General features: G+C 35.1%; 1 protein-coding gene across 3 annotated transcripts; it reads right to left on the bottom strand.

Moving 5' to 3' along the window:
- Window positions 1-215: 215 nt before the first annotated feature.
- On the bottom strand, window positions 216-2,570 carry LOC133304311 (dnaJ protein homolog). Of its 3 annotated transcripts, XM_061504324.1 has the most exons (7): window positions 2,281-2,570; window positions 1,745-1,908; window positions 1,491-1,631; window positions 1,106-1,382; window positions 822-1,020; window positions 658-717; window positions 216-490 (listed from the first exon to the last, which is right to left on the bottom strand). In XM_061504324.1, exons 1-7 carry the CDS (start codon window positions 2,428-2,430, stop codon window positions 453-455), a joined length of 1,029 nt encoding a protein of 342 aa, XP_061360308.1. In that variant the 5' UTR covers window positions 2,431-2,570; the 3' UTR covers window positions 216-452. The 3 variants fall into 3 exon arrangements, with proteins under 3 accessions (XP_061360308.1, XP_061360306.1, XP_061360307.1); XM_061504322.1 differs by having other exon boundaries at window positions 216-717; window positions 1,491-1,629; window positions 1,740-1,908; window positions 2,281-2,566; XM_061504323.1 differs by having other exon boundaries at window positions 216-717; window positions 2,281-2,566.
- Between the last annotated feature and the right edge of the window lie 9,955 nt (window positions 2,571-12,525).

Genomic DNA, 12,525 nt, shown 5'->3' with positions numbered 1-12,525 from the left:
ATTCATCCGCATATTTTATTAAAATCTAAGTTGTGTTAAGCATGATTTTAGATCCCAATTTATAATTTGAAACGTAAAAATAAAACAAGAATTACCAGTTTCAAAAAAATCTTGCTATCAGTATTTAGAAATATAATTTGTTTTAGTTAAAACAAAATTTAAACAAATTGCTTAGATGTATCAGTGACTGCGTAAAAATTGGCGATAAACAAGCAGGTCACGAAGAAGAAGAAAAATTAAAGTATTTAGGATGTCTGAACGGAAAAAATCCCTTCAACAATAAATGCTACACTGTTTGCTTTATCAGAATCATATGATCAAACACTAATTGAGTCCTCACACACGGCTAAGAGTATCATGATCATCACCACAGGTTATACTACCGCTCCAGAAGTCCTTACTGTTGGGCGCACTGTACCCTCTGAGCACCACCGTGCATATCCTCGTCCTCATCATATGCCTCTTGCTGAGCTTGCTGCCTCCTCCTTGTCTCTTCCTCCATATTGACATCATGAAGTGTAGTCTCCTCACACTCGTCCAGCTCCATGTCTGTCAACTGTGATGAAGGCTTTGGTGGCAGAACAGCCTCTAAAGCCTTGACCTGATCAGGACTCAGGGAATCAGGAAATTCCACAGAGAAATGAATGTAAAGCTTGCCCTTCATGAAGGGCCTCTGGTACATTGGCATCCCCTCATCATTTATTGCCTTGAATGAATCTACAGGCAAGCAAACGATTGAAAAGTTATAATAGAATACCGAAATTTCAATCGCCCTGTAAAATTGAGACACAGGCAAACAACATGTGAACAATCTTACATACCAGGCTTAACAACTTCTCCAGGGTTTGATTTGATAAGGAGTTGCCGGCCATCCAAGTGAGTCAGAACAAACTGGAAGCCACACAGAGCCTCAGTGAGGGACAGGGTATGCTCCACAAAAAGGTCTTCAGCCTTTCTTTTGAACTTAGGGTGTTCTTTCTGCTGCAGCACAAAGACGATATCCCCAGTGATTGTATCGGGCTGCAAAACACAAAAGCACAAAGTCAGTCTAAATTCGGTAATCCAGCTCAATGTCAATACTCAGTAACACTGATCCTCAACATACCGCTTCATCAGCTTCACCAGGGAATGTGATCTTCTGTCCATTCTGCATTCCCTTCTCCACAATAACTTCAAGCACTTTCTTCTCTTGGACAACCTTCTCTCCCTTGCACTGTGTGCATCGGTCTCTGTCACTGATAGTCTCTCCAGTACCCTTGCATTCATTGCAAGCATGCTGCATTTGCTGAATCATAGAGGGGCCGAGGTGCCTAATAGAAACCTTCATACCAGTACCTTGACAACCAGAACACTTCATGGAAGCCCCAGACTTTGACCCCTTCCTGTAACCAATTTCCGTACAAACAACCCATTAGTAATGTAAGAAATCCTGCTATTGAAAAAGAGCAACAAGCATTCAATCAAGAAAAATCTAATTGGATGATACCTACCCGTTGCATTTTGAGCACAAGACATTTCGTGAAAGAGAGAGCTTCTTTGATGTCCCAAGGTAAAGGTCCTCCAGAGAGACCTTCAGGGGGTGAACCACATCTTCACCCCGCCTCTGCCTCCTTGCTCTACTGCTACCACCTGTTCCACAGATTCAATAGTTCCATTTAAGACAAACAATTCAATTATTGGTTGAAGAATTCCCTAATAAAAATAAAAATAAAAATAAAAAAGGAAAAATAGCGCCATACCCGATCCAAATGGACTTCCACCAAAGAATGACTGAAAGATATCAAATGGGTCATGGCCACCGCCACCACCACCCATTCCTTCCTTAAGAGCATCTTCACCATACTGATCATATATCTCACGCTTCTCAGGATCCATCAGAACCTCATAGGCTTGAGCCAGCTCTTTGAACTACAGCAAAAAGCACACACACACGCGTCAGGCCTCGTTTCACTTGCTTTTGCAATCTATGACGGGAATTAGCCACTAATCAAATTGTTAACAACACAAATTATCATAACCCCAACCCATCAATAAACCAACGCAGACGATCTCTAACTCCGTTATCTCATTTCCTCCACTTTTATTAGCATATCGTAAATTAATCAACCCAACGCTAAGTACTATATAAATTAATTGAACACAACTCGTAAACATCGAATCGGATCATCGGCATCTATACACTAATCAACAACCAGGTTACTTCCAAAAATTAATCAGATAAAACAATCGGAATCTGATTTGATTGGAAACAAAGCAAAACGTTCAGAATTAAAAATTTACCTTCTCAGGATCACCGCCCTTGTCAGGGTGATTCTTGATGGCGGCTTTCTTGTAAGCCTTCTTCAAATCATCCTGAGAAGCGTTCTTCGAAACGCCAAGGATTTCGTAGTACCTGGTGTTGTCGCTTTTCTTCGGTGCTCTTCCAAACATCTTCTTCTACTCGCTCTGATCACAACCAACAATTAACCACAAAAAACACGAATCAGATCGAAACCAAACCCTAACTTTTACCAAGATCTGCAAGTCCTAACTGAACTAGATCTCAACGAGGTGCAGATGAGGAAGCTCTACGCCAGGGTAATTCTCTTTATCATGTATATATAGGGGAACTTGATTTAATGGACGGCTAGGATCGAACGTTAAAATTTATTAGGTCACGCAGAAGGGTCTAGAATTATTTCTGAACCAAGCTTTTGAGAGAAAGCGTGGACCGTTGGATCTGAACGTTTGATCTGCGATTTTCTTCCAGATCCTTCCGAGCAAGCTTCAGCAAAATCTCTTGATTTTTATTTCTTATTTTTGGGAAAAAAATTTCTGATATTACTTTAGACAATTTTAGCTAATGTTCATTAATTTGACGTCGTTTTAGAGTTAAAAATTAAAAAATTAGAATGAACACTATGATTTCAGTCCCAAAACGATGTCGTTTCAATGAACATTAGATAAAGTTATCTAAAGTAACTTTAGAAAAAACAAACTCTTTATTTTTTTATGGTACGGAGAAAGATATTGTAACAACTAATTAGTGTTATTATCAATCAATTTTACTATTAGATTGATTATGTTGATTTAACGGTTATATTTATTTTCATCTTTATATAGTTATGATTCTCCATATTTAATACTTTATATTTATTTCTACCTTTATGTGGTTATGATTTTTCATATTTAATGTTTTACATTAAATATGAAGAATCATAATCATATAAAAATGAAAATAAATATAATCATTGGATCAACACAATCAATCTAAGAGTGAAATTAATTAGTAATAATATTAATAATAACATTAATTGATTGTTACAATATGATATCTCTTAATTTAATAAGTGAAAGAGAACAAAATGAAAGCAATAATTAAATTAAATATTTTGTCCCACTTCTTGGCGCGCCAGCTTTGACTTCTTCTGTATGGTAACTTTCAATTTATTCGATTTTTCTGAATTTTTACTATGAACTTAGAGGTTTGCATTTTTTATTTAACATTATATAATAAATTTTTTTCTACACATAATATTTTGTGGGTCCATATTTTTTGAAAAAAAAAATTACGGCACGCAAAACGAATCTCTATAACATTACACAATTATTTTTCCTACAACATAACTCTTACAAAACCCATTAACTTATTATCACTTTAATTACTGTTAGATTTCATTTTTTTAGACAATAATTTCTTTAAAAAATTTAAGAAGAGATAAAAGAAAAAAAAATAGTATAGTTCTCAAATATACTGTTATATTAAAATAATAGTATATTGGTAGTAAAAAAAATTATAATAAGAATATCTTTACTCATATTTTTTTTACCACTTCAGTAAAAAAATAGGGACTTATAAGTCTAGAGATATGATACATATCTTTATTGGTGAATTATAAGTCCCTATTTTTTACATTTTATGCTTATTTCCTAATTTTAGAGTATTTATTCTATTTGGTATAAATATGGACTAAGGATTTTGTCTTTTGTATGTATCATATCATGATAATATGCCATATTATTATATTTATTACGGATTACATATTGCATTATTAATGAAGTTCTCGCATCCATGAGCATTTTTATGGGGTATAAATTAATCTTTACCCAATTATATCCACCTTTATTGGCAACCAGAGACTTGAAAGACAATTTTTATGTCGCATAATCTTAGTTTTAATGAGGTTTTTGTACAAACTCACTTCGAATGAACCTTGCAACTTTGGTTGTTTTTGTAAAACAATCCATTAATGATTTTACATATTATATTTTTCTAAAGGGGTGTTTGGTAGGAGGTTTTGGCAAGGATACCTAGGCAACTTAAAGTGGGTTTTCAATTTGCCCAAGTTTGGTACAAGAGTTACAAAAATTTGGATAGCAAAATCCTTTCCCATCCAACTTGATTTCAATGCAATTTTTTTTGGTTTGCACTGTTTCAAAAACCCATGTTGAGGGTTGTATTTTGGGGGTTTGATGAGAAAAGTAAAAATTGAGTATGTATTTTAAATTTTAGCAAAGTAAAAATTGAGTATGTATTTTAAATTTTAGCAAAGTAAAAATTGTTGAAACAATGACACTAATTAAGCTGGCTTTTACAAACTGTCATTTTAGACAAGGGTTGATCAGATTCAAAAAATAAAAAAGGTTAATTTTCTAATTTCAACTTATTTTTCTATCTATATTTTACTTTCAACCAAACATGGAATTCAAAAATTTAAATCAATTTCCCTGGTAATATTTTGGTCTACCAAACAACTTTTTTAAAATTTCCCCACTAATTTGAGTTTACAACCATTTTCCCACTATTTATATTTACCTGGTTAAAAAAAATTTCTCCTCTACCAAACGCCCCCTAATAGATTTTCTTGTATAAGAGTTTACTAGATTTTAAGAGGGAACAATGTATAAAATTCATCTATTTATGCTAAAAAATACCATAGTATTTAAAATTCTTATTAACAAATTAAGGCCAAAAAGAATTGAACCCGTAATAAGCTAATGATAGGAGGTCCATAGTACCATGTAAAAAAAAAATTAAACTTATAAATAAGGGAAAACCTAGTATTATGTAACATGATGTAAAAAAATTTACCTACTGACCCATTGGTTTTCCCACCAGCATTTTTTATTTTTTTTGTTTTTATTACATGTATGGGACCCACATACATTTTTGTTTGAATAGGAAAAATTGTTTAGATCATGTTACATGATGGTAACTTTACCCTATAAATAATGATTACATTAATAATTATATATATTATATCTCTAAAAAGTCCTTGCATTTTCTAGCATTGAATGATATTATAGATGGTTTGGGGATTCGATATCTTTAGACTCTTATCTCTTTTGGAATTAAAAACAAATAGAAATACGTAATGCACTGTTAGTGGTAGTATTAATTATTAGAATACTTAAAACTAATAAGGAAAAATAAATAAGTCTTTCTATAAAATAAATAAATAAAAGTATTGAATTTAATTTAATTATTGTTTTTTAGGAATAGTTAGTGTTATTGAGTTTGAGTTTTTCTTTTTAATAACATTTGTCGATATTCTGTGATGTAAGGAATGATTTTACTACAGGTTTCAAAAATCTAGTGGTGAATTTTAAGGGGGCGTTTGGTACCCGTCTTATTTTGCAATCCCCGGAAATGCTTTCTTTGACAAGACTGAATCCTGCGTTTGGTATAATTAAAACGAAACAAATCCAGACCGACAAGTTTTCCCGAGAAAATTTAGCATGTGTGATGTACAGTACAAATTGCTTTGATGAAAGTCCTTCCAGAAGATGGTTCCATTTTGTTCCCGGGATAATATATTTTTAGGCGCGAAATAATTGACCCAATTACCCCTCATATTTGTACGATATGTGTCATATGACAAGGAAGCTTTGCTACTTTCACTTCTTCGCGTAATAAAAGCAGAGCTTCACCACCGTCGAAGCTTGTACACTCAGCGGACTACACATCAGAAGGTAAATTGGTGGAAATTTCACATTTCGAACACATGCATGTAGCATTCGTTGAGGATCGAAGTGTTTAACATATTTTGTTTTTTAATTTTTTTTTTAAAACAGGTTTGTGTTATCGGTTTGGAGGAAGGCTGTTGTTTAAGAGTGGTAGGAACAGTTGTGGAACTTCCAAGGGTAAGTCTCCCATTTACGAGCTTCTCTTTTTATGTGGGTTCCATTTTCACTTTGCTTTTAACAGTGGAAATAGGGGGTTGTGCATCTGTATTTGTTAAGACATTCATTTCTCCTCATTTGATGTGCTTATAGCATCCGTATGTGTTGGTTTGGTTTGGTTGGTATGGTCTGTGTGTTGTTCCCGTGCTTGGTATGGCCCTATGTTTTCAACCTGTCATGTCTTCTTGATAGCATTCATCACAGTGGCACAATCTGTTCCCTTCATGCAATGCACGGGTTTCCTTATTTGTTTTTCTTCGTGAAGGTCTATATATTATTTTTAGCAAACAAAAAATTTAGCATGTGTATGTCAGAAGTGGTGGACAATGAGATAATGGATTTACTTACTAATGAACTACCAAGAATAATTATGACACTCTGTTTAGCTTTTTTCCCAGCCTTTTGTTTTCAATATATCTAATTTTTATTCTTATTTTGTAAAATTTACAAATCATCCTTTTGTCTTAAGATTAGCATAATGTTTTGTGGTAGTTGACACTTCTCAAGACCCCTTTCAAACAATCTGCCTCATTCTTTATTCAAAGTGAAAAATGTTGGTGTGAAGTATATATAGTCATATTCAATAACATATAGTCAGTCAAAGGAACTTCCATCAGATCTTTAATTTATTATGCATGATATTATATACACGGTGGTAAGATGGATTCAATAAAATTGTACCCAATGTTTCTGTATGATTCATAAAAGCAAAACGTGTAAAGCTTAAGATAGTGTGAAATTTGCCTTTGAGTGCATAAGTCTAAAACTATATTTACAGGTCATTGGCAGTGATGTCAGGAGTGGTTCTGTACACTGACCTTGACAAAATTGTAGTTCTTGAAAGCTCCTCCGCATGTCATTTTGTTATTTTTTTGTTTACTTACGTTGTGGATATTTCGAGTAATGTGAATTAAATTCTACCTTCTTATGTTAGATCATGGCAATGAACAACGAAATGGAGTTGAGTGTCATTGTTGTTCTCATTTGTCATTTGCAGTCTTTGAATAAGTTGACTTTGGTCTTATTGAGAGTTTACGGTTTGCTATTAGCTGAAAGTGAAAAAAGGAAAAATTCAAGAAGGAGAGTGACATGGAATAATTGCGATAGGGTTCCTATCAGAGAAGTCAATCTACATAGAATAGTGTATTTTAGTGACACAGCTTGTATTGAGAATACAAGGATGGATAGGAGATTTTTTCATGCATTGTGTGAATTAGTTAAAACTGTTGGCATGCTTGAACCGACGAAGCATATGGCTGTAGAAGAGATGGTTGCAATCTTTCTTCACATTTTGGCTCACGATGTTAAAAATCGAGTTATTAAAAGACAGTTTATGCGGTCTAGTGAAACAATAAGCCGACAGTTCTCAAAGGTGTTGCTGGCTGTGTTAAGATGTCATCAGGTTCTACTGAAACGGCCTGAGCCCGTACCTCAAAACTCTACTGACGACAGATGGAAATGGTTCAAGGTATCGTACCAGGATACATGTAATTGTGTTTTAAATTTTTCCTTTTTTTGTTCGTAGTATATTGACTCTCTTTATTATTGTGTCATTTTTGGAATGAAAGAATTGTATAGGAGCTCTAGATGGGACCCACATCAAGGTCAATCCCCTCATGGCTGATAAGCCAAGATACCGGACTAGGAAAGGTGAGATAGCGACAAACGTGTTGGGTGTTTGTTCACAAGATTGCCAATTTATTTTTGTCTTGCCTGGTTGGGAGGGATCGGCAGCAGATTCAAAAGTGCCCCGAGATGCTATATCTCGTAATAATGGTCTACGGGTGCCAAAAGGTAAGCGAACAAGATAAGCATTTTATTAACATTAACAAGGGACGCGCATCTGTGATGATACTTTTTTTTTATGATAATGTATTTTTTTAAGTTACGCAGGATACTATTATTTGTGCGATGCTGGTTATATGAATGGGGAAGGATTCCTTACACCTTATAGAGGACAAAGATACCATCTTAGTGAGTGGAGAAATGGGGCACAACCAACAACACCGCAAGAGTTTTTTAACATGAAACATTCAAGTGCTAGGAATGTCATTGAACGATGTTTTGGGATGTTGAAGGGCCGTTGGGCCATTGTAAGGTCCAAATCTTTTTATCCGGTTAAAACGCAATGCCGGATTATCACTGCTCTTTGTCTGCTTCATAATCACATAAGAAGGGAAATGCCCACTGACCCGTTAGACGATAATGCAATGGGCATTGGCGAAGGCGAAGATAACTTCCAAGGACATGAAATGATTACGCACGTTGAGTCCTCTAATGCATGGACCCATCGGAGGGACGAAATGACGCAACAGATGTTTAACACGTGGAGAAATAGTGTGTGACTGTGTAGTATTTGTTGGTTGTGTTAATGTTGTTTGTTTATTTATGTTGTTATGTGGACAAAAGATGCAAGACCTGTATGATAACAGGAATTTTGTGGTGTACCATTTGGCAAACATCTATTTATGGCATTGTTGTCATTTTATTAATCAGTATTTTATTCCACTATTTTGTCATACTGCATTGGTGCATAATCACAATATATTGCCATTGTGTCATATTGCATTGGTTTAAAAGCACAATATATTACATTGTTACATTGGTGCAGATGGCTGAAGACAATAGCCAAACCAAAAAAAGGATCAATCATACATGGACAACCGAAGAAGATAGAGTCCTTGTAGAGTGTCTCCTATAATCAGGATTAGCTTGGAAGGGTGACAACGGTTTCAAGGCTGGATTTCCAAATCATGTAGAGAAGTTGATGCATGAAAAGATACCAGACTGTACCTTGAAGGCTATTCCGCACATTACATCGAGGATCAAATTGTTGAAAAGGCATTACAATGCAATTTGTGAAATGATCGGCCACGGAGGGTAGCGGCTTTGGTTGGAATGATAGACATAAAATGATCGACGTAGAAAAGGAAATTTATCAAGATTATATCAAGGTAATTCACACTATATTCCAGTAAATATTGCATGCATTTGTGTTATTCAGTTTAAGCTTTGTATTTTTTAATCAATTCAATTATTCCATGAAGTCACACCCAAATGCCAAGGGTCTGTACAAAAAACCTTTTCCACACTTTGATCAATTGGCTCCAATATTTGGGAAAGACGTTGCCACGAGAGATCATTCAGAGGTCCCACATGATGCAGTTGCAGGGATGGAAAAAGATGCAGCTATTAATGCTGAAAGTGGGACTGGTATTGATGATTTATATGAACTTTTTGGGGACAATACACAGACATCGAATTGGGAACATGCAATGAATGACACTGCCACACAAGATCCCACACCGCCTTCGCCTGTGTCAGTTACAGTTGCAAAAAAGGGAAAGAAGAGAGGAAGGAGTCAGGATGCTTTACAAACTGAAGTCGAAATGGCCATTGAGGAGATTAGTCAAGATTATCGTAGCACAAATGACAAGATAGACATATTGATAGACAGTTTTGAAAAGCAGTCTGAAGGAAACTCAAGGAATATAGCTATTATCCAAGAGTTGAAAAAGTTTGAAGAACTAACTGTTGATCAGAGGTGTAATATGGATGTGCTAATGTCCAAGGATCCGATCATAATGGATATTTTCCTGCATGGAGGTGAACAGGACAGACACTTTGTGGTATCATCTCTAAAACAAAAATGTTAGCAGTCCCATGGGCTGCATTTTTTGGATGACAGAATCATGTATATCAGTGCTTATTGGTTTAGCTTTTTGGGTTTACATAGCTACCGATGGTGTTATGTTTCTGTGTATGATATCATACTTTTGGAAGTCTGCCAGTTTGGAACTTTTTTTGGCAACCAGTATTAAAGGGACAGACAAACCTTAGGGAGTAATACATGTTTTGGATATGCTACATGCTTAAGAGGAGGATCTCTATGGTAACTGGTATTTTATCAATTATGTCATGGAGTAGGTATGTATATTTAGACTTTTTTGCTGACAATATAATGTATGGTAACTTTCTTGGCTATCAAGGGTGTGTCTTATATAATATATGGTACATACTTTTTTAGCTGGGCATTGTTTGACATCCATCATCATGAATGAGTTAGATTACAAAGCATGCAATGATGGGCACAAACATAGTTTAGATGAATTTTGATTGATGACTGAAAGCAGTAAATGGAACACGTTGACAGTCATTTTTTGTATTTGTGCAATGGGGATGTAGTTGACGTACAATTTCAGAATAGCTTGTATGAAACATATGTTAGTGTGACAGGTATTTCATGAGTCTGTGAACCGTGTAAGAATGTTTTACTTTGTATTTCACAGCTCACAGTTTAGTACATTATCATTATCAAATACCACAGTGCTTGGTCCATTTATCAAACTTCTTTTTTTTACATGAACTATAATGAAACAGATTCATAAAAAATTAAGGGAAAATCAGGACATAAAGTAAATCTGCTATTTTATTAATCATGATGAACTAAAAAAAACCACAAAGTGGATACATAAAATTTCCCTCACTATTTTACAGACTCCTTTACATGTATTTAAAACAGCAAGCAAATACAGAATTGTTTGACCACAATGTAAAAAAAATAGAGGGACTCCATTGACCCCAAGTGGATATTAACTTGAATCACACCCGCTCATCATAGCATGTATCGAGCACACCAGCCATCGTCCAAGGGTCCCATTGAATTGGTAAATTTGCACCATTACAGGTCCCATTTCTTGAACTGACTTGTGTTGGGGAGCACTAGCACCTACAGATCCATCATTGCAGTGACTATATCATGGATAGGAGACAGATTGTACTTTTGACATTCTAGTCAGCTTCTTCTGCATTCAAGTGCAAGCATGGGAGACAGATTGAATAACATGGGCTTGTTCTTATCTGAGGTGGCAATTTATGTAAGATTAACAGTGTTTCAATGAGATGATCAGATCACAATATATTTATATCATGGATGCTTGGTCTCCTTTTATCTTGAGTCCTCCACTGTCTGTAATTTAATACCCAAGTCAAGCACAGAATCCAAAAGAGATAGAGATTGAAACAGCTTAAATAGCAGCCCTACAGATAAAGATTAAAAGAAATAACAAGCACACTGTATGGAATGTGACAAATTATTCTAATAAGTGGGAAAAAGTAAAATTAAATTTTATAAACACATAACATGTTGCATAATACTTATTCTCTTCTGCAGAGCATCTTCTGGAATGTGTATAATACAGTACATGCCACAAATATGGAAGGAACTGATGGAGCGCATGTAAACTATTATCATGATAAGAGAAAATTTCTTCAGTGGCAATTAACTAAACTTTCATAGGACTAAGAACTCATGATGGCCCAGGTGATATCCTTTGTTACTTCAAAAAAGCTTTGCAGTTAACGAACCTAGAGTGAACAATTTTAAAACCAAAAAGCAAAATAGGACTGCTTTGCAGGTGATATCCTTTTTTACAAATTACTTGGCCAAAAAGCAAAACCACAATGTGTCCTATGATCAGCTTAGCAGTGCTAATTGAATGCTCAACCAAGGACAGAAAATCCAATAGGATAGATTAGAAACCAAATCATATTACTACTATCATATACAGCTAATATTAGGTTCATAAAGGAAATGACACAGAAGAAGCGTAAGTTTCCAAGTGAGATGCCAAGCGAGTTCCTAAGGACCAACTCAGCAGTTAGATTAGCAATTCTCACAAAAGAGAACAGTAATTTGCAATCACACTTTAAAACTGAATGATTGACAAGCTAAACCTAACACTGCTTCATAATCAAGAGAGTAAGTAGCTAGCAAAGTCATCCACAAACATAGTTCCAAAAGTTACCCTATTGCACATAGGAATTTGATTACCGTAAGAAACAGAGTTGCAGTCATGATCTTCTCATTCGCTGAAGTGACCTTTATGACACAGACATCAAAGCATTGTGTGCACCAATTGCTAAGATGGAGTTTCAGGCTGTCATAAAATTGTTGGGTGCAGATAATGTTTGTAATGCATTCAGAAATGAGGAAAACATTGTAACACACATTTGAAGCCCAGAGCAAAATTGAAACAAGCAATTTCTTTTGATGGCTTTTGAGTGAAATGGCTTAATTCTGCCAGAACCTATGGGTCCGCATGATATGAAAACAAACAATGCAATGACAGCCAGTGTTCTACATCAACGCTATAGATCATGACATTTTTCTCCAAACTATACATGGAACAGTGCATTCGGATCCCTTATTTTGAACCCTAAACAAACAATGCAATGTATGGGAAATGAGGACTTTGTTTTACAATGCAATTCCTTGTTTCATGGGGAAGAAACTTTCTCAGTCTTTTATTAAATTCCTAACTTCTAGCCTGATATCACAAATTTTACATGCAAAGCTAAGAC

Source organism: Gastrolobium bilobum, unplaced genomic scaffold, assembly GCF_033153095.1.
Source record: "Gastrolobium bilobum isolate Gb01-03AN ecotype WA unplaced genomic scaffold, APGP_CSIRO_Gbil_v1 utg17219, whole genome shotgun sequence".
Taxonomy (NCBI): Eukaryota; Viridiplantae; Streptophyta; class Magnoliopsida; order Fabales; family Fabaceae; genus Gastrolobium; species Gastrolobium bilobum.
This window is presented reverse-complemented; position numbering and strand designations above follow the sequence as displayed.

Coding starts and splice junctions, on each gene's coding strand:
- LOC133304311 (XM_061504322.1), bottom strand. CDS start 2,430: ATGTTTGGAAGAGCACCGAAGAAAAGCGACAACACCAGGTACTACGAA. Junction 1,909..2,280: donor AGGGCGGTGATCCTGAGAAG/GTAAATTTTTAA, acceptor TTTTTGCTGTAG/TTCAAAGAGCTGGCTCAAGC. Junction 1,630..1,739: donor TGGAAGTCCATTTGGATCGG/GTATGGCGCTAT, acceptor TCTGTGGAACAG/GTGGTAGCAGTAGAGCAAGG.